This window comes from Archocentrus centrarchus, chromosome 4 (genome assembly GCF_007364275.1).
Source record: "Archocentrus centrarchus isolate MPI-CPG fArcCen1 chromosome 4, fArcCen1, whole genome shotgun sequence".
Classification (NCBI taxonomy): domain Eukaryota; kingdom Metazoa; phylum Chordata; class Actinopteri; order Cichliformes; family Cichlidae; genus Archocentrus; species Archocentrus centrarchus.
The window spans coordinates 31,354,312-31,380,200 of NC_044349.1; the positions used below are offsets into that span (position 1 = coordinate 31,354,312).

The 25,889-nt window shown below is 40.5% G+C and overlaps 1 protein-coding gene across 1 annotated transcript in view; it reads left to right on the top strand.

The window, feature by feature from the left end:
- The first annotated feature begins 3,768 nt into the window (after nucleotides 1-3,768).
- The window catches only part of ghrhrb (growth hormone releasing hormone receptor b), a 78,251-nt gene continuing 56,130 nt past the window's right edge, over nucleotides 3,769-25,889 (top strand). The window contains exon 1 of the mRNA XM_030728355.1: nucleotides 3,769-3,975. Within this exon, the coding sequence (XP_030584215.1) occupies nucleotides 3,874-3,975 (102 nt within the window). The 5' untranslated portion in view covers nucleotides 3,769-3,873. The remainder of the gene's footprint in view (nucleotides 3,976-25,889) is intronic.

A 25,889-nucleotide genomic window follows, 5' to 3' on the forward strand; every position in this document is an offset into this window, starting at 1 on the left:
CTCCCTGAGCCTGTTTCTGCTGCAGGTTTCTTCGTGTTCAAAGGGGTTTTTTTCCTCCCCACTGTTGCTTGCTAACAGGGTGGCATCTGACTGTTGGGTTTTCTCTGTTATTCTCGGGTCTTTACTGTACAACATAAAGCTCCTTGATGTTGTTGTGATTTGGTGTTATATAAATACAACTGAACTGCTGAGAAACTCTGCCTCTCTAAGATGCTCTTTTTACAGCCAGTCATGTTATTGACTAGTAAAAGACCAGTTATGTCTCACAGTAACACACAGACAATTCATCTCAGATCAGTGAAAAAGCCAGAACTAGCTTGTCTAGCACACTGATTGGTCTCCTGTCAAAGAGCACAGATTTGTGCATGTGCAAAACAACCAGAAAATGCTGCTGACTTAAGTTTCTCAGGTTTAGTCACTGTTATTTAGGTTACTTTTTAATGAAGCTCAACATATGTGATTGTATTTATTCTTCCCGCCTTCACTACTGCATTGTTTTGTTGCTGCTCAGTGTTGTTTTATTCTTGACATGTGAAGCATGGAAAGAATAAAGCAGCCCTAACCCTGTAAATATCAGCTTTACAGTCTGTAAACAACCATTTATTGGTGGGAATCAGGTAAGTCTGTATGCGTTCACAGGGCTGAAAATCTGTTTTTTCATGTAATGTGTATGAGCAGCATGTTGGTATCTAAGTTGTCAAGTATCAGCATCAAGATCACTGGATACTGCGTGCTATAGACAACAATTCCCTACCCTCCTGATTTATGCCTGTCTTAAAAATGCAAAAGCAGATGTCACTGTAGTATCCCTTCCTATTAAAACGAGCCAAACGAGCAAAAAGCTCTGGCCATCCCCATCACATTCCTTGGTTCTTATTTTTTCTTTCCTCTTGGGATTTTGTTATGAATTTCAAATTATTTGGGCATGTTCAATCTTTTAATACACTCCATAGGCCAGTATTGGCCTCACTAAAGAATCTTCCCCACAAGTCCCCACGGTCTCCAAAGATATCCCCATTCAGGCCATTCAGTTCAGTAATTCCAGTCCACCCTCCAGACTCCGACCTCTGTGGTTCTGCACAACTACAGAACTTGTCTACCTCTGAGAACTGATTGAAATGTTCAGTTCAGTTCAGTTCAATTCAATTTCATGTATAAAGTGCCAAATCACAACAAACTGTCGCCTCAAGGCACTTTATACTGTAAGGTAAAGAACCTGCAATAATACAGAGAAAACCCAACATTCAAAACGACCCCCTATGAGCAGCACTTGGCGACAGTGGGAAGGAAAAACTCCCTTTTAACAGGAAGAAACCTCCATCAGAACCAGGCTCGGGGGGGGCAGTCATCTGCTGTGACTGAGGCTGAGGGGAAGGAGACAGGACAAAAGACACGCTGTGGAAGAGAGCCAGAGATTAATAATAACTAGTGATTTACTGCAGAGTGGGGTAAGAAACACTCAGTGCATCATGGGAACCCCCCCAGCAACCTAGACCTATTGCAGCATAACTAAGGAAGGGTTCTGGGTCACCTGATCCAGCCCTAACTATAAGCTTGATCATAAAGGAAAGTTTTAAGCCTAATCTTAAAAATAGAGAGGGTGTTTGTCTCCTGAATCTAAATTGGGAGCTGGTTCCACAGAAGAGGGGTTTGAAAGCTGAAGGCTCTGCCTCCCATTCTACTCTTAAGTATTCTAGGAACCACAAGTAAGCCATCTGTCTGAGAGCAAAGTGCTCTATTGGGGTGATACGGTACTATGAGGTCTTTAAGATAAGATGGGGCCTGATTATTCAAGACCTTGTATGTGAGAAGAAGAATTTTAAGTTCTATTCTGGATTTAACAGAGAGCCAGTGAAGAGAAGCCAATGTGGGGGAAATATGCTCTCTCTTTCTAGTCCCTGTCAGTACTCTAGCTGCAGCATTTTGGTTCCATAGTACTGCCTGTCCTGTCTGTCCTGTCTCATAATACTAATCTGTACTACAAGAAGCAATAGAGAGCCACTGAAGCATCAAGTTTATCCTCAGTCTAATAGTGGATTTAATCTTCTACATTATGTTAAATATATGTAAGTCGTAACTGTGGACCTTTCCAAAACCCTACGCCATGACCTGATGTGCACCTCCCTAGACAGTAACCTCGCTGTAACTACACGTCACCATCAGTGCAGGCTGCAAAGGTATAAATTTTACAGGGGCCTCAGAAGTATGCGGAAGAACCATACACAGCTACAACAGCCTGACACCACCTCATCATGCTGGTCACCAGCTTGGTCACACACTGCTCATTTTATGGCATCCCATTTTTCAACCAGCATTTATTGCAAGTCAGCCGGTGTGGTTGTGTTGGTCGCTTTGGCATGAACACCACACCCAAGCTGATCCTACAAATGTTCATTGTTTTCTGAACACAATCCAGAAACACCTTAGTCTTCTCTGGGCCAAAGCTCATTTAAAATGGACTGAGGCAAAGTGGAAAACTATTCAAAATTGCTTCTTATGAGTGCTCAGTTCGAAAGTCTGCAGCTCTGATGGGACGGAGTACACTAATGCTTGTGGAATTGGCAGCTTGCACATCTGGAAAGGTACCATCAGTGCTGAAAGGCATTTGCATGTTTTAGAGCAACATAGGCTCCCATTCAGAGGATGATGTGTTTTTCAGGGAAGGTCGTTGCATATTTCAGCAAGACAATGCTGCATTTTGCATCTCTTCCAACAGACTGGTTTCATAGTCTGGGTGCTGAGCTGACCTGCCTGCAGTCCTGGTGCATCATGAAGCAAAAGACACAGCAAAGAAGACCAAGGACAGCTGAGCCGTTCACTTGTTAAAAGGAGAGGGGATGCTACATGGTGGTAAACACGGTCCTGCCCAGCTTTTTTGAGATGTGTTGCTGCCATCAAATTGAAAGGCAACTCATTTATTTGATTATTTTTTAAATTGTACATCAGTTCTCAGTTTAAAGATCTTTTTTCTATGTTCTCTTGGCAATAAAAACATTTGGATTGATCAAATTTCCAGATCATTGCATTCTGTTTTTATTTACATTTCACACAGCTTCCCAACTGTTTTGGAATTAAGATTGTATAAGCAGTTACAATAATTAAATATACACAATATTGATTGAGTAATATTATGTATATGATTCTGCATTAGGGGTACTTTTATTTTAAGTATTTGCAGTATATATTTTAGGTTATTTAAATAGAACAATGACTTAAGTCTTAAGTAAAGAGTACAAATGCATGTTTATCCCTTCCTAAAGCAGTTTCTGAGTAGGTTTAAACTTTTGTACAGGTACAGGCTTTTTCATGTGAGACATGAGGGTGCAGGGCTGCATGAGCCTGAAAATCTTGTCCATTCTTAGACTAATTTTGCACCAAAATATTCGTACTTCCTCTAACCTTGTTCTACTCTTACATTTTCTGGAAACACCTGCGCTGGGGCAACTCATTCATTCTTTTTTTTCTCCCCATTGTTACCTTCTGCAGTCATATTAAATTCTAAATTGTACGTTTATTAAATTAGAATACAAACGCGAAACTATGAACACAATAATTGCTGTTGGTGAAAATGTACTCCACTCTCGGTCTTCTCCCATGAGAGCGCAGAGGTTCGCTCCGCAGCTGCGTCTGTGCGTTCTGCTCCATTTCAGGGAGGAGCGCAAACTGTCCAGCACCGGCTCTTCTCCGCGTGGAAACGCGCACCGTCTCAGCCACCGGACGGCGGAGGGACACCCGGAGGCATTCATAAGGGCAAACTGTCAACCGGCTGCTCAGTTCGCAGGGTGTTGCCAGTCGCGCAAATTTAAGGAGGAAATAGTTTGTTGTAATCTATTTATTCTACTTTTGTGTGTGCACTTTTCAAAGCGAGCATAAATGTCACCGCACAGCACGCTCATCTCTGGGAGCTCGTGGTTGAAATGGACGGACGCATTTCTTTACTTGGGTCTGTTCGTGCAGGCGGCGGTTTGGGAAACGGTGAGTCCACTGCAAACACACAGCTTCACCTCATCTGCATTATCATGAGGAGAGCAGGGGCACGATGATTCTAACACTAAAGGGAAATAAAGTTGATAAAGAAAGGCAGCCTATTCTACTAACCTAAAACTGTTTGACTTTTCAGCAACTTTTAATTTAATAAATTTAATTTATTAAATTTATTTATTTAATTATTTAATATGTTATTTCCTGCATAGTGGGACTGTGCATTTAGTTTGCAAATGTCATCATGGGTGTAGTTTCTGTTTGAGTATTGAGGAAGACACATTAAAGGGGAACTAAGGATCCCCTCCCTGAGTTACAACTCACCCTAAACCCTTAATTCATGTGTTAAATGAAGTTTTTGGGTTGATAAGTCAAATTGACACAGTGTAAGCTACGCTGAGCTACGTGTTCAGTCAGAGAGATGGTGGAATCAACACTATACTTCTTCAGCCTCTAATTACCTAAAAGTTCTGTCTCACCTGTTCTTATTAAGATTATCACAATACTAGAATTTGTTACAGACACACAGGAAAATACTGGATACTCAATTTTCAATTCAATTCACTTATATATATATATATATATATATATATATATATATATATATATATATATATATATATATATATATATATATTAGTGCCAAATCACAACAAACAGCTGCCCCCAATAAATAAAATACAATAAAATGAGCAATAATAATATAATAACTGCAAAGTACATTTTAATATTTTAAGATTCTCTTAGGTAGTTCAAACCTCCCAAAATATACACTGTTTTTAGGTTGCTGTGCTTCCAGTGACTTGGCTCCATATTTGCGTTGCTGATCAAACAGAGTTGCTGATGCAGGTTTCTCATAGTGGCTCATAGACTTTTCTCAGCTTCAGTATCTTAATGATAACAGACGGCTGATATGCTGTTGGGTAATTGCTAATAGTTAAGCAGTTAGTTAACTAACAGCTAATAGTTAGCAATATATAGATAGCAATAGTCTAATATTGACAAATCTTTGTCATAAATTAAAAGAAAAAAGCATTTTTTAAAAACATTATAACAAATATAAATTAGATAAATTAGTTATATGGTTTTGTAGTGGATAATTTTCTGCTTCTGATGTAAACATGAACCTATCTGAAAATCATTAATATCTACATGCATATTATTGTGAATTTAAGGTGGAAACGGCATGTGTCACAAGCACAAAACGTGTAAATGAGGAGCTGTTCTCTGTAGAGCCTGACCTGCTGCGTTCATGTTTGTCTGGCACTTCTGATCAGAACTAAGATCAGAACCTGCTCGATGACGCCAGTGGTGTCAAATCCCCATTAATCATGTGATTTAATAATCAAGGCCCTGTTTTTAAACTGATTTAGAGGTTTGACTTCTGTTTTTTTACTTTACTTTTTCTTTTCTTTATAAGGAAAAAGTAGAATTTGAGATTTACCTCAGCCATCAAGAGGAGGAACTCGTTTCACAGAATGAACTTATATAGCCTAAATAAATACTGAATAAATGAAATAAAAGATTCAGTGGTATCTCCTGTGGCTCCATTAACCCTGGATGCTCACTTGACTCTTCTCTGCCTTTGGCTCCAGAAAGACAGAAAGAGAACAAAGAAGTGTTTCCTCCTTGTTTTCCTGCATCTACTATGAACATGTCAGTTTGAAATTCAAATGATGTAAACAATTTAGAATGAAGCACATTTCTGTTGCATTTTATCCTTATTTGAAGATTAACTCAAAACCACTGTGGAGGGATTCCTCCTCTCTGGGACGTGATGGAGGGCTCTGCGTGATCCCTGTTCCCGAAAGCTGGTAATGATCCTGTGTTGCCTCTTCCTTTATTAGCTGTTCCTCCAGAGGATAATGTCTGGATGTCATTAGGACTCAAGATGCTTTTTAACCTCTTTCTTTTCATTATATATCATTTTATAGATGACAGCAAGATCAGTGTCTCTTGTCAGTTACTGACCTGCTGGAACACTTTACTGCCTTTTATTCCTTTCTTGCTGATATTGTGATGAACAGCACACTGGCAGTCTTGACTTAGAACAGTTAAACTTCAGGGATATCAGTCTGTCCAGTTAGGAAGCATAAACCATTGTGAATCCATTTCAGCTGCTTTGGTGCAAATGAAAGTGATGACAGGTGCTCTGGAGAGGCAACAACACGAGAACCCCCCAAAAAGGGAATGTTTTTGCAGGTGGTGACCACGGACTGGTGCGCTCTCCTTCTCCCTCCTGACTGACGTTTCTCTAGATTAGTCTGGTAGCATGAGATGTGGTACCTGCAACCCATTCGGACTGCACAGGTAGTCCAGCTCCTCCACTTTGGCGCATCACCCGAGCCCTACAAAATGACCCCCTGCGGGCTATTTGTGCACTTTCCTGACCAAACTGACAGAAACAGACTGCATGAGGTTGGCACGGCGTCTGTGGGAGGCATATCTTTGGAAGGTGACACAGACTTCCACATGCTAGCCAACAGTACCCTGGCAGCTGTTAGGTATGGGGATGAAATCTGACCAGTATAAGTTGTGACCCATTGTCAGAACTTATACTGGTGCAGTGGACCTGGGTTCTTCCTGGTGGAGGACAGTGCCCCGCCTCACATGGGCAGCGCTGGCAGTTCCTTGATTCCACAGGCACTGACTGACCCTCACATTCCCCAGAATCCAATTGAGAAACTCTGGAATGTTATGAATCGTATTTGATGCTGCCAAATAGCACTACAGACTCATCATAAGAATGCTGATGCTGATGAGTGCACACAGACACACGGGGGTCATTGACACTACTAAACCACATTATGATGCACATCAGAAAAGGCAGAGAAAACTGTTTTACCATTATGTCAAAGATATACTCAGTATGTATTATGATGAATGGATATCAGCATTAGCATGTTAGGCAGCCAGCCTGGGTCTGTCCTGTCTTATAATACTAATCTGTACCACAAGAGGCAATAGCAAGCCACTAAAGCATCAAGTTTATCCTCAGTCTAATAGTGGATTAAAATTTCTACATTAAATCTATGTCATAGGTAAGTCATAACTGCAGACTCTTTCAAAACCGTATGCCATAACCTGTCGTGCACCTACCTAGACACGTCACCATCAGTGCAGCCTGCACAGGTATAAATGCTGGCAACGGCATTGGTCTCTTGCAGAACCTATATCATAGACCCTGAACAATTCTTTTGTGCACCTAATGGCACAAATACAAACCACAAAATATCTCTTATCATATTGATATATGTTTTTCTCCTTTTTTGATATTCTAGTCTTGCTAACAACTGAGCTAAGTTAACTATAACCTAAACTATAAGTTGGCAACATGTGTGATAGCATAGTTTCATCAGTGACTTAGAAATCTGGGTGCCCGGGTGGCTTAGTGGAGAAGCTGGTAACCACATACACATGCTGCGTTGCGGTGCGGATGGTGCAGGCTCGAGTCCCGGCCTGTCCCCAGCTTGCCCGCGTGTTCTCCCCCCACTTCCTGTTTCTCTACTGTGGATAAAGCAGTAAAGATAAAAGCTGCTGTGACCAAAAAAGAATTCTGCAGTTTGAGCAGGAGTTACTATCAAGAGAATCTAACACTGCTTTTTAAAGAAGTTACTTACACATAGCTCCTTCAAATAGCCTGAAAGGAACAACCACATTGTAAATCTGTATCATTACATGTTTTTGATCCAGTTCATGGTGAAAAATTCCAGGAAATAATAAATTAGATTTTTTTTTCTGCTCTATTTACTGTAACTTTATGTTAAGGAAAAAAATTCAATAGAAATGCTACTAAATTTAAAAGCTTACATTTCAACACCACGTTTGTGTGACCAGATTTAAAAAACATGCATTAATAGATACAGCCACTTAGGGGGCGGGAGAACAAGCTGCAAACAACAGAAGTTCCAGAGTTGTTGGAGCAATTCTGTAATAAACCAGTGACCTTTGCCAGGCAGTTTATTTTTGATGCTGTCATGCTTGTGAACTGTGGTGCAAAAGCAGTGTCAGTACGCAGTGCACCTTTGGTGTTGTTTTGGCTGGTTTTGCAGGTTTGTAACCCACCACATGCCTTGGGTCACCACGGCTTGCACAGCTGGAATGCCGGCTAGACTGTGCAAGTGGATCGGTCTCTACATGTTTTGGTGTCACGTAAGAAGTGACCATCAACCATAACCATGGTATTACACAAGCACCAGACAAAAGCCAACATTAGCTTTTATGTGTTCTGGTGTACTGGTGGAATGATTCTCATTTGACCTCTGTCTCCTTAATGTGTCACTATATTCACCAGTAAGTCTATCTGTAGTGTCTATAGTGATGGGCACATATTATGCAGTGAGATTTTAAAGCTTTTTTCTCTCTATAACTGATGAGAATTGCAGCAGATAGGTTTTATGAGAATGCTTATGAGAGTGAACAGAATGGTAACAATGTGGACTATAAAAGTAAAACCCCAGTGCTCAACAAGGTGAGCGTTCCCTGTTTGTTTGATGATATGAGGGACACATTGCATATAATAGATCATTTGATCTGTTAATAAAATAAAAACACTGAGTAATACAATTTTGAAGTTTTGGATTGCTCCATGGAGTTTTTTTCACAACTAGACTCCCAGTTTAAGTGCATATACACACCAGTGAGGCCATAGACATTCTTGCTAATGGATTTACACTGTTACTCTGATCTTCAAGCACTACAGAAGAAGGAAAAGAGCTGCACAACCACAACAGGGAAAAAGACGACTGCTCATTCCCTGCTGTGGGTACAAATATGGCAACACGCCCTGTTGTTTGTTCCAAAATGATCCAAGAGTTTCCACAGTGAACAGTCCTACATGTGGCTTCACGTGTCAGGTCAGTGTGTAATGTGGCTGCAGCTGAGAAGCAAGAAGGTTGGTGGGTCAATCCCTGGGTGCTCCAGGCTGTATGCCAAAGTGTCCTTGGGCAAAATACTGAAGTGTTGTATAAAGTGCTTTTTGTGGCATCTACTGTCATTTAGTCCTCAGAGACTTTGCAGAAATCTGAAATACTACTGTTGTAATATAGCAGCTAAATTCTTAATGAAAAATCATTACTTGTAAAGTTTCTAAAGTCAAATATACATCTTCCCATTAAGAGGAGTAGGAGTATAGAATACATTTGAAATACACAAGTACAAGTACTCTTGATATCTTAAAAACAGGTATTGGGTAACTGCTTGTTTTTTTTACATTATGCCGTTTCTATCCTATCGCCAGCAGAAGCGTCTCCCAGAGCTTTTGAGCTTTAATAATGACCTGCTACCCCCTGTCTCCAGCCTGAGGCAAGTTGTTCTTCTACCTTAAAAACAAGGTGTAAAACCTTAAAATCAATTCTAAAGGCCACAGGCAACCAGTGCAGAGAGGCCAACATGAGGAAGTGTGCTGTCATCCTGTGAGTGCCCCTCTGATGGCTGCTGTTTTTTTGTTGAAACTGAAGGCAGCCAATTGATTTTTGCCGCAGATAATGAGTGACATTAACTCAGTTGCTGGAAAGACAGGAAGGGCTTTTGTGCCTTGAAATGAAAAGAATGACTTCACAGATGCTTTTGAGCTGACAGATGGTTGACTCTTATGTTTCTTAAAAGGACGTGTAGTTTATTATAGTCACATCAGCAATTTAAATATAAAATAAACAAACAACAACAAAAGAACTGTAGATGTCTGTTTCTAAAATTTGAAGTGATCCTTTCTCTTCTCTGGACGCTACAGTTAGATAAACATGTTTCCTAGTCAGTCTTTTCAACTTGTATCTGAGCGTAACATACTCAATTTTTATTTTTTTATTTATTTATTACTCAAATTCTACATCCAATGAAGACCATCACAGAGGGAAGAAAGCAATGCTGAGGCGGAGAGTATTTGTCGTAAAGGCCTCCTCTATCTTTCATCAGCTACATGCATGTTGATGGAATGACCATTTTAGTTATTATTCCAAACAGTAATACTATCGTAAGGCCTAGATTAGTGCAGCGTGGCCTGTGTACATATATTAGAGTTGTATGTAGCTCAGGAGGTAGAGCAGGTCACCTGGTTTGATCCCTGGCTGCTCCAGTCTGTGTGTCAAAGTATCCTTGACCAAGATACTAAACCCCAAGTTGCTCCCCGATGTGTTCATTGGAGTATGTGTGCGCACACGTGTAGAAAAAAGAGTGCTTGTGTGAATTGGTGAACAAGGCATAATGTGCTTTGAGTGCTCAGGCAGAAAGGTGCTATATAAGAACCAGTTTACATATGTAAGGGTTACAGTGGGATTTGGCAGGTGGGGGAAGCCTAAAATCGGGTGTTGCAGAATTACTTAGAAATAAGTCACATGATAACTTGTTTTGTGAGCTTCAGTAATTTTTCATTGTGTACAGGCTGTGATCAGCTGACCTGTGCTGCTATTCAGATATTCACTGGTCTATGTGGATTCAGCCAAGTCAATTCAACAAAACATAAGTGTGTGTTTTGTGAGCTGTACAGTTGTGGATGCTGTGAAGTTTGTATAAAAGGTAGACTTTGGTGAGTGCATCTAATAAACATCAGCACCTTAACATAAATGCATATATGGTACCCTTGATGTAGCGCAGTATTGACCATAAACACCACAACTTACTCTGTACCAACCCCACATACTGAAACTTCACTGTAAACTTCATCACAGTACTGCAAACTAACCAGTTTAGCCTGAATAAACTGCCCAGTACAGTATTTTCAAGCAACCTTTGAATAACACAGAATTAGGATTCAAATTTTTTGCATTTCACAAAAACATAATCAACACATCATGTATAGAGCCTGATTAAAAAAAAACAAAAAAAAACTCTTGAATGAATTCAGATGTGAGATTCAAATTGATCTTATCTAGTTTATCAAATGTTACTTTCTGAACAGTCCTTACCGTTAAGAAAATAATTTAAAAAAAATCTTCTGTCTTGTCTTTGTTACATCTTTCCCCATTGGGTCACACATTGACACTTCTTTATCTCCCTGAGAAGAAAGCAACTGTACATTAGCTAGAAGACACATATTTGTGACACACAAACTGCACAGAAACAGTTTGTGTGTTTTTGCTTTTTGTTGTGCTGTTTAAAAAGTTGTGTGTTTAACAAGCTGCTACTTAAAAAAAATTGTTACTGTTTGCGCTTGCTCTAGCACGAGCTAGATGCCGAGAAGCTTACTGTAGCAGCTGCATTTACATGTGCACCATGAAAGCATCACAGAGATGTGAAAGAAAAAGGGACGTACTGAGGGTGTAACCAGGCTCTGGGATGTCATTACAGAGCAAGTATTTTCCTTACTGTCATGTGAATCAACAACAGGCTGCAGCACACAAAAAATGAACCCAGTCCACAGTAATATGCATTAACCTGTTTATCAGATTTAATTGCTCATTATCTGAAGGTTGCTGGAATGCAGATCTGAAATGTTATGGCCAACTTTAACCCTGTGTTTATGTGTCACCAATAATCCAAGAAATTTCAGTCTTTGAGGGCAGGAAAGGTCACAGGGTCCTTACAATAGAGATTTTGGCCTCTTCATAAAGGAAAATCATCAGGACTGAGATGAAAATACTGAATGTTGTACCTGCATTCTTTTTAAGGGCCACACTGTTACCTAGATAGGTATTTTAACGCAGAGTTAATATCAAAATATAACTGATCTTAAATCAACAACAAAAAAGCTTTAAAGTGAAAATTTCAACAGCTGATCTGTGGATGTTGTTAGCTTTGGATAAAGTTGGGTTTGCTGTTTCCCTCTCTCTCCAGTCTTTGTGCTAGTATGTATTAGTGTGTATGTCTTGTACAGATGGGAGTGTATGAACCCTTAGTAATAAAGCAAACATGCATATTTGCCAAATGCACACACATTTGGGGTGGTGGCTGTAGCTCAGTAGGTAGAGCAGGTCACCTACTGATTGGAAGGTCAGTGGTTCAATTCCTGGCTACTGCAGGCTGCGTGCCAATGTATCCTTGGGCAAGATACTTAACCCCAAGTTGCTCTCCGACCGTTCCGTCAGAGTATGAATGTGAGTGAATGTTAGACGATTAAAACACTTAGCTTAATGGAAGTGCTTGTATGAATGCGTGTGCATGAGGTAAATGTGAACATGTTGTGTAACTGCTTTGAGTGCTCATATCTGAGTAGAAAAGCACTATATAAGAACTAGTCCATTTACCATTTAATGTGTGTGTGTGGGGGGGGGAGATACAGGAACCAGTGTATCATTGAAAAATAAATGGAAAATGAAAATTGCAAAATGCCTAAGAGGTATGATTGAAAACAATATTACACACATCATAATGATGCACTGATTGCTTTGTCCTTTGCAACTCTGAAATTTTGAATGCAAACAACTGCGGCCGACTAAAGAATGCCTGAAGGAAACCGGTGCCTGCAGTAATGACCTCTTTCAGACAGTGATTGGATTTAAATGACACTGCAGCCACAAAAACTGCTGCCAGTTACGATGGAGGGTTACAATAATTAAAGTGCTGCTCAAATAGCACTCAGGCGCTTCTCTCTGAGTGAGTCTATTATTCTGCATCTATTAAAGGAGGGAAGCCATCAGCTAGGTTGTCCTGCTCATCTGAGTTTCTCCAAATTCCCTGCACATTACTACACTGTGTTGCGTCATAAGAGAGCCTGTCGTGTTGCTCTCTTACTTGTATAAAGGAGGTTCGTTCTATAAACCTGCAGGGCAGATATGACTGTACTGTCTTGTGTCACAGTGAGGCCGTGCTGCCAGATCAAGTCTTTCAGCTACGTGCAATCGTGTGTTGTTCCTGTTGGTTTGGACTATTAATGATGTGGGAGTTTCCAGGCCACCCAGATGGAAGACATTATGGAAATATTTAATATTTTCACTCCTCCTTCCTGTACAGTAATATGTTTAAAGGGCTGATAGATTTATCAAACAGTGCTTAAAATAGAAAATAGCCACTGGAAAGAGGGGCTTCCATCATTATATGAGCAGCTCTTACAGTCTCATATAAGCTTATTAGTCTGTGTGACATCTAAAGGAGAGTTTGATAATTATGTGATAAAATGACTTGAATAAAACACTATAAAAGTCAGAATTATTACAGTGCTCACTGCTTTAATATCCCAGTTCACTTTGAATTAACTTTCAATCAACAAAGATGGACGCAGCTACTGTGATGTCAGCCTGAAAATGAATGTTTCTGCCCTTGTTTGCAAAAAACAATAACAAACAAACAAAAAACTTTTTTTAAAAAAAAAATTCATGACCAATAAAGAGAGACTGAGCCCATAAACTCAGCTGGAAAGTGAAGGCAGAAAGTGGGTTTCCCAAAGACTTCTATAAGACCGGAAGTCTTATTGCAACCACAGCTATCGCCTTCTGGTGGCCTTCAGATGCTTAATGTTTCCTGAGCCAGAAACTATGTTTTATACTGTCTATGCTTAGAGTCATGTGGGTTTGAAGCCATGGTGGATGTAGCTGTGAACATTGAACATTTTCAGAGTTACGGGATTTTAAAGAATATAGTGATGGCTACGTAGAATTGCACTTTTAAATTCACATTATTTTCTTCTTGCATTTTCTTATGTATTAAAATGAGTTTAAACTCAAAATTTTTGAGATTTGCTTGATCTTATATGGAATGATCCAGGAAGGGCAACAAGCTGGCAGCTCAAACCTCTGCCTCTTCCTCTTGTCTTTAGGAGCCTGGGAGAAAGAGAGAGAAACACACACACACACACACACACACACACACACACACACACACACACACACACACACACACACACACACACACACACACACACACACACACAGAGGCAAAGGTTAAATACAGAGCCCATGCTGCAGGGATCTTCTGTGTTTTGACAAAGCTGGCAGCTCTGCCCACTTAAACTCCATTTTGAGATGTGCACACAGAACTGCAACAGCACGCAAAAACCTGTGGTCAGATATTAACAGTCAAATAATATAAATAGATAAATGTTACTTGCTCATAGCGGATGCAACAAACTGTGACAAGGGGTTGCCTGTAGGGTCAAACGCTGGGAAACAGTAATATCAGGTGCATTTCATCATTGCCTTGGAGCCATGAATATAACTCTTAAAAGGAATTTGTTCCAGAGGCGTATGGTGACTTTTTTCAGAACGGCAAGCCCCCTCCAAATAAATAAATAATAAAGAAAAATAAATCTTGCTTTAATCTTATCCAGACAAATTAGGCCAGATTAAAACTTAATGCTCTGACAGTCTCTTGCAGCACTCTTCTTGGACCTTTTCAGCGCTCTTTATTGACTGTATAACTTTTATTGCTACTATAGGTATCTAACTATTTACTATTAGCTGACAATGAGTGGTGGAAGATTTTTTAGGACCATTTTTTTTTTATCAAAAGTAGCAGTAATATACTATGAAAACACCTCACTACACAAATTATTACTGGCAAATTCTACTCAAAGTATCAAAAATAAAAGTATATATTCTATGTTGCCCATCAGTGTTTTATGGATCAGTACTAGCAACCACATCAACATGAATGTCCTTGGGGGCTAACCTCATTTTGTGCAGATGTTTGATAACACCATGTTGCCAAATTTGATCCATTTTCACAAAATGTCTCTAGTGCTACTTTCCCCTGTCCTCAGTTCTGTATCCAATGTGGGTTTATCTGGAAAGAAAACATACAGTTAGCATCATTAAAGTTTAATGCCAGCTTTAATTACTCCTTCTTAAATAAAAAAATCACAACATTACATAATTCTGCAAGGGACATGGGAAAAAAATGCACTTTTGAGAGATCCTGCAACATTTTTGCGAGATCCTGCAAAAGTTTTTAATTTAAGGCGCTTCAATCTTGATACGGATGCTGCTGTATCAAGTTTGACACGGAAGATCATGGCCTTGAATTAAAAACCTTTGTCGGATTTTGCAAAAATGTCTCTGGTTCTGTACCACATCCCCTCTCCTCTTGGTGGAAAAATCCACATCAGCCAATCAAGAAATTATATGGCAACGTGGCATTTGGTTGCTGAGGAACAGGTGAAAGTTGTGGGAGTGACAGTGGTGAAAAACAGGCAGCGATAATGATAAGTGAGTTTTGAACATAATGTCGCATCATTAAAGGTACAACCACCTACAGGACAAAACATGCTTCTGCTTTTGCCTGTTATTTTCACCAGGTTTGATTAGTCAAAATGTCAGAGAGCTGTTAAAACAAATGCACAACAACGCACACAGTTTTTCGCTATTGCTAGCAAAGTGGAGAATATAGCACTATATGCAAACATCCTCCTTAGAAACTCATAGAAACATACTGGCAAATTGCACCAAGCCTTCCATATGACAACTGGATTTATGGCATTTAACCTAAAATATTACTTCCTTCACAACTAAAGAAGCCTGACTATACTGAACCTGAAACTAACAAACAATGCATTAACATTAGTGAGGAAGCTAACATTAGCTAACTAGCATTCACTATTAGGTGTACACAATATACCCCCAAAATTATGTCACGATTCATAGAATTTTGCAATATATCTCATGATACAGAAACAAAAATACTAAATGACATGTTATTAGTGAATACATCTTGTAATCAGCAACATTTGTTAGTATGAACAAAATAACGTCCATCTTAAATCTTTTTCCGATGAGCTGCTGCCGTTTGATGACAGACTCCATAATTCAAAGTGTGAATCTGTGGCAGCAGGATTATAGTACAATAGTAGTGACACAGGATAAGTCACATGTAAGCACAAAAGTAGCCTAGGTAGTATTTTCCCTGGAAATTTTAAGTAATTGTACAACGTCACTGCAACACTTTAGTTTAACAATAACAATAACTAAACTAAATTAACCTTGTAAGTCTTCAGGAGCCTGCACACTATTGTCACATAATAAAATTTAAATAGAATTTTTCCAGCTGGGATGTTATATCTTGGTTTGAGATTTTTAACCAGTTGCTGAAAGCTTTTGCTTACCACCACATAACCATAAATTACATCAGTAATTTCCATCCCCCATTTTCTCTTCCTGTCACATGGAGCGGTTGAGTTGGGTTGCTTACTTTTGGGTTGCACATCACAAGCTGCTATCTCCTCTCCTGCCTTTATAACCTGTTTGTACTCAATGGGGTTTTGCCTCAAGTGATGAAATAAGTTTGTTGCTCCCACCTTTCCTATTGTGGGAACAGTTTCCTTGTATAGTTTGCAGACTTTTGTGCTTTGTTGGAAGTTCTTGAACTAGCTCTCTTTTAGGTACTAAATTGGAAACTGACACACACACACACACACATCTCTAGGTTTGTGTAATTTTTGTGCACGCTAGGAAACACAAAGGCATGGCTACATATGATTGATCTGACACTTTTATAATGTAAAAATTTATATTTTTATATATCATACAGGATGGTATGATATGGCACTGGACTACTTACTATTGCTTTGAAAATAAAGAATTCACAATAATTTCTTAGAAAATACAAAGAATTGTCTTTGTGTTTTTGCAGTTCCATCCTGGCAGGGAAGGGATTCTTCAAAAGAAATATTAGAAAACTCAGTAGAGCTTTGGCAGGAACATTTTCTTTTTTCCTCCTTTTTTTTAGTGTATAAAATACTTTATTTTGAGTATGGATTGGAAGTTCCTAAAAATTGGAGTTCATTCACATATCTTTTCAAATTTCAACAAAGCAGCCCCAGCAGTGCCCCAGCACCCAGAAGGTAGGAGGGGCCCAATCAATGTCACTATCCAGTTGGCCCCTCCTTCCCCATTACACAGCAACATAGTTGCTGTGTAAAATGTGACAGATTATAAATATTCCACTATGTGATGGTTCTATCTTGTAAACCAAAACCTAACTTTATTTGTGCAGTATACATTTTACTTATGAATTTAATTTTAGCTGCAAATATTTAATCAGTCATTTTACATGCCATTGATTAAAGATAGTTGCCTTTTCTGAAAGGTTTTGATGGTGGGGGGACATGCTGGGAAATATATGACTCGTACTTCCTGACCTTGCTCTCTGTTTGTGGAAAATGCGTGTGAACCTGTTGACATAAACTATGCTGCTATGGGTTGCGAGTGTCTTGCAGAGTAGTCTGTTAGCAGAGCAGCATTATATTTATCGAGCCAAAGCAACAAAACTCACAAGCATAAGGAGAGAAGAGAGCAGGATGAGTACTGTATAACACCAAGACTTTGGATTTGAGAAGTGTTGTCAATGACCGCTTCATAAGGTTGAAGGATAAAATTCTGATGGGTGAATACTTTGTTTTCATAAAGGACTGAAGCATTATTACCACTTACATGTTGAAAATACTCATATTATGATTATGTTGCTTTAGCAAGGGTAAATCTATTCTGGGCTTGTGGTAGCCTTGTTGAAGAAGATGGTGTGAGTTTATAGCATGAGCTTGAATAAACGTCTCCGTTCCTCCTCAACCTCTGACTGTGGTTTTTATCCAAGGTGCTGATCAAAAGCTGGAATGATGCTATTGATATAATTGATTATTGTTATATATTAGTTTTGCACCCACACGGTGTTTGTGTGAGTGAGGATGAGAAAGAATGTGAGAGTGTCTTTGCTTGGGTATGTTATGGTGGTAAGGGCCCATGGCCTCAGGGCTAGTCATAGAGTTGTTAAGCCTGTGCATCTTTTTGAGGTCTTCTTTTGAGAGGTGATTTCAATATTTGTGACTTAAAAAAGATGGAAACTTGACAGCTTGTGTAGTTGTATGTTGACTGCTTGTTGTCCTTCAGGGCTTTATGTGGGTAACATCACTAAAAACAATGCATAGTATAAAAATCCAAAGTGCAAAACACACACAGTCACACACTTTTATACTTTATAAAGGGAGAAAGAAAGAAAGAGGTCCTACTTAATATTTCTCAACAGCTATTGCAAACAGCACACACATTTCTAATATACAGGACTGACCTACAGATAACAACTTGAAAGATCCAGGATAAAAAGTCCTGAAACTGACCAGAAAGTGTTTCTGTCCAGTAGCAGTGAGCGTCTCCTCCTGTGTTCAATCCTGGACACTGCAGTGCTGTGAGAGCACTGGGTCAAATATCACGCTCCCCTGCAGTGTCACCATCTGACCTACAGGCAGGTGTTCTACTTGAGCTTGTTCACACAATTTGAATCAAACACATCCAAAGAAATCAATTGCATGCCTTTAAAACAATTACAAGGATTTCTTCTCACTTGTCAGCAAAGTAGACCAGTTTTATAACTTGACTGCACAATGTAATTCAACTGCCAGCTCCAGATGCTGTTGGAATTTACATTTTCTTGGTACATGTGACCATAATCTCAGATTTTTATAGATCTAAGCTCCTGGCATCCTCCTGTTCATATTCCGGAGAAGGCGTGAATGGAAGCAAAAATAGAGAAGCTTTGACAGCAAATGTCAAGGCTTTAAGTAGAAGTCATCAAACACCCACATTTTCTGCTGTCATGGGTTCTGATTACAGTTCATCCCAGGGGTTTATCCCAAGAGTTGAACCTCTGTATAGTAGATTCTCTAAGCCCTCACAAGGAGAAAGATGAAGCAAATACGAACACTGGGAAGGAGAATGTTAAGGGCATATGGATGGATAAAGTCACACCTCAGCGTGCCACTAAAAAAAGCAGCGTCTGCCTAAATTCACTGATGAAATGCTCATGAAATCCTTTAGCTTGGGCTCATGAAAAAGTCATGCAATGTGTTCTTGTACTTAATGTATATGTACCAGTAGCGATCCCTCAAGACGAGCAAGGCAAGCAATGGTTTTCTACTGAAATATAAAAATAGATATCAATTAAAATGTACCAAAGTGAAAGTGATCCCTCACCTTTAATTTCAAAGTGTTGTCGTAAAGCTTCTCCTCTGTTTTGATCCATCTTTTACATCACTGCCATGTTATGGCCACAGTTGGCTGTTGTCACCAGAAGCACCTTTGCCTTGGATCCCATTGGAAACTGCAGCATGTCACCATTTAACGGGCTTGTCAGTGTCCCATTAACAGTGGCTGGAACTTGTTAAGCTGAGAGGCAAACGTTTTTTCTGTTTGTTTGCGCATGCACATTGTGGATAAACCTCCAGTCTTTGTAAGACTGATGGAAGATTCGTGTGAGGCAAGCTGCCACTGTCTCTGCTTTCATTGCCCTAAGATCAGTTACAAGCAGTGCTTTGTGTGGAAACAGAGATAGCATTAGCAAATAGATGAGCCTCTGTAATTTATCATGGCAAAATAAGTTTTCTGTTTCTGACCACCTTAACTAAAATATGATTTTAAGACCCTTTCAGTTTGGACTAGCTGCCATTGATGCCATTATTCAAGAAAACCCACAATTACCCCAGCTTCCAAAGTTTTCCAGTCTGTGCACCCTTCTGGCCTCTGTGAAAGAGGTATTACGAACACAGGAATTGGCTCATCCCCTTACTGTCTCCTCCCCCATCACCACAGCAACTTCACGCCCAAACCTCACCACTGCCAGCCAGCCCCACATCGCAGCAACGGCAATGACTCAACTCCTGAGCCTGGTTGTTTTAAGACTGGTTGAGCCCACATAATTTAATAGAGATTTAACCCCTTAACTGGCAGCAAAAAAATCACCTGACAAAAACTACATAACGCCTTCTGGTCATTATTGGCTCTGAACAACCCATTTCATAGCCTATTAATCGGCTGCGTCTGGTCCGCGGGCCGAATGAAGTGCATTTATATGGCAGGCTAGACCCGCCCATTTTGACTGACACCTCATTCGGCCAATCATGTTAAGAAATGGGTTTCCCAGAGCCAATAATACTCAGAGGGCGTCACGTAGCTTTGTCAGGTGATTTGGTGCAGCCAGTTACATGATTGGCCGAATGACGTGTCAATAAAATGGGAGGGTCTAGCCTGCCATATAAAAGGGACTACAAACGGCCCGTCACCGGGCCCTTGCCAGTTAAGGGGTTAAACATGTCTGTTTCTGAGGGGGTTACATGAACGGACTGAGTAAAAGTGTATTCAGCTCTTTAGTCAATCAATAACAAGACTGAGTTTTCTACACCTAAACCTGTGTTTTGTGTTCTGTCAAAGGGGAAAAGAGTGTGGTTTCTGCTGCTGAACAAGAAAATGAAAAGACCAATTTTCACACTGTGAATAATGCATTTAGCTTCAGAGCCTGAGCACATCGGGACTGTATCTGTTTCAGAGCTGACCAATAATAACATTCTGTCTCCTGGAGTATTTTGTCTCATTTTCTGTTTCTGAGTCAGTCTTTTGTGTTTCCAAGACAGCTGAATTAAAGACAATGTGTTGTGCTGGTCACACTGCTTATTGAGAGACTGCCTCTTGTGTTCATCATTCTAAGATTGTTCAATGTACTCCTCATTCAAAGATGACTTCTTGTTGCCCTGTCTGAAACTACATACTGTGTACCTGAACTGGTTCCTACTGAAACTATGTATTGTGTCCCTGAGCTGGTTCTTCCTGAGACTGCCTATGTTTCACAGCCTGCAACCCCAGAGGCCGTTGGTTTTTCCCAGCCAGCTAATTTGAGACTAAGTGTTATATGTAGTTGAGCCAATTTCCCAAGAGGCTTTATGTTCCACACCAAGTTCCCCCAGAGACTGTTGGTGTTTTGCAGAATGCACCTCCAGAGACTGTTAACCATACAAGTCTGCAGGCCTCTCCAGAGACTGTTGCTCCACCTGGGACCTCCCCTGAGTCTATGTACCCTACACCGATACTTGCTTCTAGGGTGGGGTGGCCGGGGTCCAGGCCATTCTTGCACCCTATTCTGTTCCTTGGGTGAGGGCAGCCAGGCTCCAGCCTCAGCTTCGGTTTCTGGATTCGACAGAGGGTCCTGCATGGCCCCGCTATTCAGGGAGGACAGCGAGTCCTGCTGAGCAGCCTCTGCATCCTGAGCAGCTTCTGTTTCCTGTGTTTGAGCTGCTGGAGTTTCAGTTGCCAGAGGAGTTGGATGCGAGACCTCTTGCGCAGCCCCAGTCTGAGCAGCCTGTTTCCTATACAACCTGTGCATTCTGTGCCTGAGCTGCTGCAGCCTCACTTTTCAGTAGAGAAAGCTGTGTGACCTGCTGAGCAGCTCCAGTGATCTGAGCATCCTGAGCTGCCAGAGACTGCTGCGCAGCCCCAGTCGTCCGAGAAGACTGCATGCCCTGCCGTGCAGCCCCAGGCTTCAAAGAATCTCAAGCCTCCTGTGTTTCCTGAGCATCTCAAGCTTACTGCATCTCCTGAGAATTCCGAGTCTCCAACATCCCCAGTGGGTCCCATGAGATTTCCTGTTGCCTTTGCCGACACCAGCCTCCAGAAAGTCACCTTCACCTCCGCCAGTTTCCATAGGGGTTCTGTCTCCTATGTTGTCGGTCCCCAGAGGGTTTCTGCCACTGCCACCAACCACCCGAGGTGCTCTGTCACCTTCATGACGTTGGCCTTCTGCTAAGCTGCCAGGGGGTCTTTGCTTTTGGTCACGTGATCGACTCTCTGAGGTGCTTTGTTTCCACTGCTGGCAACCCGGCCATCCACAAGCACTTCTCTGTCTCTGCCACAGGTCATCCGGCTGGTCTCTCGAGTTCTTCTCGCTCTACCGCTGGCCAAGCAGGCAGCCCTCAAGAGTTTCTCTGCCTCCATTGCTGGCCTCCTGGTCAGCCCCCTGGGGTGTTTTGCATCTGCTGGTGGCCACGTAGTGAGCCCCCAGCCCCCCTGAGTTGCTTCACCTTCATTACTGGACTCTTTCCTGTGTTCTCTCGTGGCTGGGCAGACCCCCAGAACTGTCTCTTTTCTGGACTTTTGTGCTTCCTGTGTTGTTTGTGTTCTGTTCATTTCTGTTCCGTTTCCCAGCCCCTGAGAGTTTTCTAGCATTTTGTTTCCATAGTGTACAGGTTTCAAAAAGTTTTCTAGGGTTATGTTTTAGAAGTCTTGAGTTCCATTTCAGACTTCGTGTTTGGCCTTAATTCCTTGTCTTAAGTCAAATAAAAGACTTGTCTTCACCTTGCCTGCCTCAATGTGTCTGCGTTTGGGTCCTATTCATAACAAGTAGTCTGCATATCCTACAGACCCGTGACAAATTCAGCTGTGATTTTGTTATTAATATATTTTAATATATGATTTTAATATAAAATCAAAATGTAGGCTATTATTTCTGAGCACATTAACTGTTGTTTTTTTCAGGGATAAGTGGTCCTCACAGAACAGTCATTACAAACACATAATTTTAAAGAATATGATGCATTACTATAAATTCAACAGAGTATGAAATGTGTGCACTAAGCTCAGGAGTAATATTGAGCCATATAACCCAGATAGGCAATATTTTCTGTAGAAAAATTATTTTTAGTTTTGATCATTTATATAAATGATAAATTGATTGCTTCTTATATAGTACTTTTCTACTCAAACAGCTTTATACAACATGCAGTCTGCACATTCTCTGCTTGCCTTTCTGTAAAAGTCACTGCTCATCACGGGTAGGGGCATAAATTGCTAATTTTTGTCACTATTTTGACTTTAAAACCAAACATTTTTCATTTAAGAACTGAACATGGCTCACTGTTGGCAGTTCATTGACAGCATGTAGGGAGCTATGGACAGCCTGTCTGCCTGCAGAGAGCATCTGTTGTCAGATGGAGGCAGTGTCATGTAAGTGGTACCACTAGAAATGTTGGCTTGTGTCTTGCTTGTGTTATTTGTTCATTGCATATGGCACAAAAAAAAAGAAGTGATTTTTATAGGAAGTATATCTTAAGTGCATGCTTGGCTTTTCAGAGCCAAAGCACCCTGAGAAGAAGAAGATGGAATGTTAGACCCCTGCACAGCAGAGGCAAGAGATTAAGGGAGACTGAGCAACTCGCATTTTAATGGGTCCCCCGCAAATCACATGACTTTTGAGGCCAGCATTTCTATTTGTCTGTTGTGTGGTGTTAGGCTCTGTGTGTTTTGCATTGAGTGTCTGAAAATTTCCTCAATGTCTGTGAGAATGTCCACCAAATGTGTTTGATTTTGCTGTGCCAGCAGTTGCACCAATAACAAGAAGATTTCCATTGACCTCACGGTGGGTCAGAAATAAAGAGTCCAGTGATTTCCCACTGACAAAGAGAGGTGAGCTGGCTCAGTGAGTGTGAATAGTGAAGAGTAGAGTTCAATCCGAAAATTAATGTAGAGAACTAAGGTTCAGCGGAATGGAATGAGTGTTTGTATGTAAAGCTGTCCCACAGCCTGATAAAGGAGATGTGGAAATCAAGTTAATTTCTGAGCAGATCAAAGTGAAATTAATTTTATTGATTGAACAGGTATTCTCGATGTGTCTCTTCTGTGTACTAGAAAGTGTAAGTTTATAGCACAGTGTCCTGTATTAGGATCATATATCATGATCTCTAACCTAGAGCCCAACCTGCTTGGAGCAGAGCCCTTGTCATAGGCTATTGCATAGAGGGGAATTTTTATTGGTAAAAATATTCAGTAACTTCATGGTCACTGTAGTAATGCCACAGCTGCAGTTGAGGAAACACACTTGGAGGCTGGAATTCTCTTCACCTGATGTGCAATTTATTTACAAGTGCTATTTACAAGGAGGGTCAGGATGGTGATATGACCAAAAAAAAGATACAAAAACTATAGAAAAACAAACTTAAAACTGTTCAAAAGAATTCAAAAATTAACTAAACCAAAGAAACCCAAAGGCTAAGCCCATGGCTGCTGGGCTCTAGCCAAAACACTAGACCTGTTATGCCTCCCTCTCTCCTTCTCAGGAGCATTAACTCTGGCTTATAAAGCCTAAGCCCCTCCCCAGACTAAACCACACAAAAATTCATCAATTAAGTCTCCCAATTAGTGATTTTCTACCTATGAGCAAAACACAATTACTTCCTTTAAGCTCTGACTCAAGATCATCAAAACATTAGTTGGTTTCCTGTGTACCAAAGACTGTTTCACAAGAAAAGACAAGAAAATCCCCCCTCTGCATTCTTACTCACCTAGTAAGATCCCAATCTCCCCTTACTATAAAAATATTTGGAACCTTCCGCATCCTGTTTGGCAGCCCAGATCTCCAAGATGGTGGCAGCATGGAACAGAGCATTCAACAAACATTCAGTAATATTGACATGACTTGACTTGGTGCTAATAAGTAGTGATGGGCAAAGCAAGGCTTTCTGAAACACTGAACCGTTTGAAGCGATTGTGCCGGAATTGTGTCGAGGCTTCGAAACAATCTGAAACACATCTCTATAGTGACACCCAGTGGCTACTTTAGCTCATTCCACATCTGTATAATGACGTTCTCTGAAACAATGAAACGCACAAGTGCTGAACAATTGTAAGCGAGGGTACTTATTACACCACACTATCAATAATTATGATCTGCACATGTTTTGGGAGAAACCAGCATCCAACGAAGCAAGAAAAACTCTCGCCCGCAAGCTGTGACTGTAAAGAACTGTGTTTTAATATGTGTTTCAGTTGCTTATTAATTCAGTGTAATGCACAACAAATTAATGTATGAAATAAACTATTTTGTAACAAGGCTGCCTTCACTTTCTCCTTGGTGATCGTGTGCTTCTCCTCCACCATTTCTTTGAGTGCTTTCCTTGATGGCAGGTTGTAGCTGGGGTCAAGCTTTTGGACAAAGGCCCTAAACCTTCATCCTCCACAATAGTGAAGGGCTGCAAATCCTTCACCACCAAGTTCACCAGAGCCTCATCCAACTCTTTCTGCCTGCCTTTTAAAAGAGAACATAAAATCAATCCCAAAAGAGTAAATGTAGAGTAAAAGTAAATGTATCTTGAAAAACCCCTTTGGGTATGAGGCTGTTACTTGGCCATACAACAGCATTGCCAAAATATGCTAAACAACCAAGCTGTGTTATAGGGAGTTTCTGTTCAGTGTGCTGTCACATTTCCATCTGAAAATAATATAGTCTTTGGGAATTACAGTTAATATTATGTCAAATACACACAGACACAAATATATTGTGCCTTTGGTGGTTTTTGCATAAATAAAGACAGGCAGGAAACATATTGATTCAATACAATTCTCATTTTTCAGCATTTGTTTGCTATTTCAGTGTTGACAATGGAGTCCTGTAACGTGGCTGAGATTTATCATTGTTTGGGCATTACTGAGTCCCATTTCAAACTGTGGCCATTCTCAGTGAGTTATAATGCATTAAGGCTCAATCTGAATAATCTTTCAAACAATGCATACCTTGATTAGATGGCCCAGGAACAGGCCTACGTACAGAGGGAACGTTACCTTCCTCTGAACCCTCTAAAATGGCAGGATGGGCACTCCTCAAATGGCGAATCATAGAAGATGTATTATTGGAGTAGGCCAGCTGCTTAGCACAAATCATACACCTGACTTTATTTGGTGTTTCCAAATGGAAATGCTCCCACACTACAGATCGGGATCTCTTACAGGGATGTTCCATCTTAATCTATCTAGTCTATGTGACTACACCTGAAATTGCTGTACTATCTCGTACCTATCTTTATCTCGCTGCTACTATCACTAACTATATTTTAAACTGAATTAATTTAATGTAATCCTACCAGTCTGCTTTTAAGTAACCTATGAATAAATATTCTAACTTGACTAATCTATCACTCACTAAATCACGCTATCAATTGCAGTGTCACTATATCAAATTCTTCCTCCTCTCTCAAAACCTCTCGCCTCTCACAAAAAAACCTCAAAGTTTCGATGTGTTTGGGTTGACTGGCAGCGGGTAAGCCACCTATTGGAGCTAGGTTTCGGAGCAGTGTTTCGAAATATCTGAGCTTCCTCGATACAGTGTCGAAGCGTCTGTTTCGAGCGTCCCATCCCTACTAATAAGTGGTTTTGAATATGTGGGCCCATTGTATTTTATTTTTCTATGGCATGGAAATAATGAGAATGTTATAAATAACAAAAATCTGCATACTATTG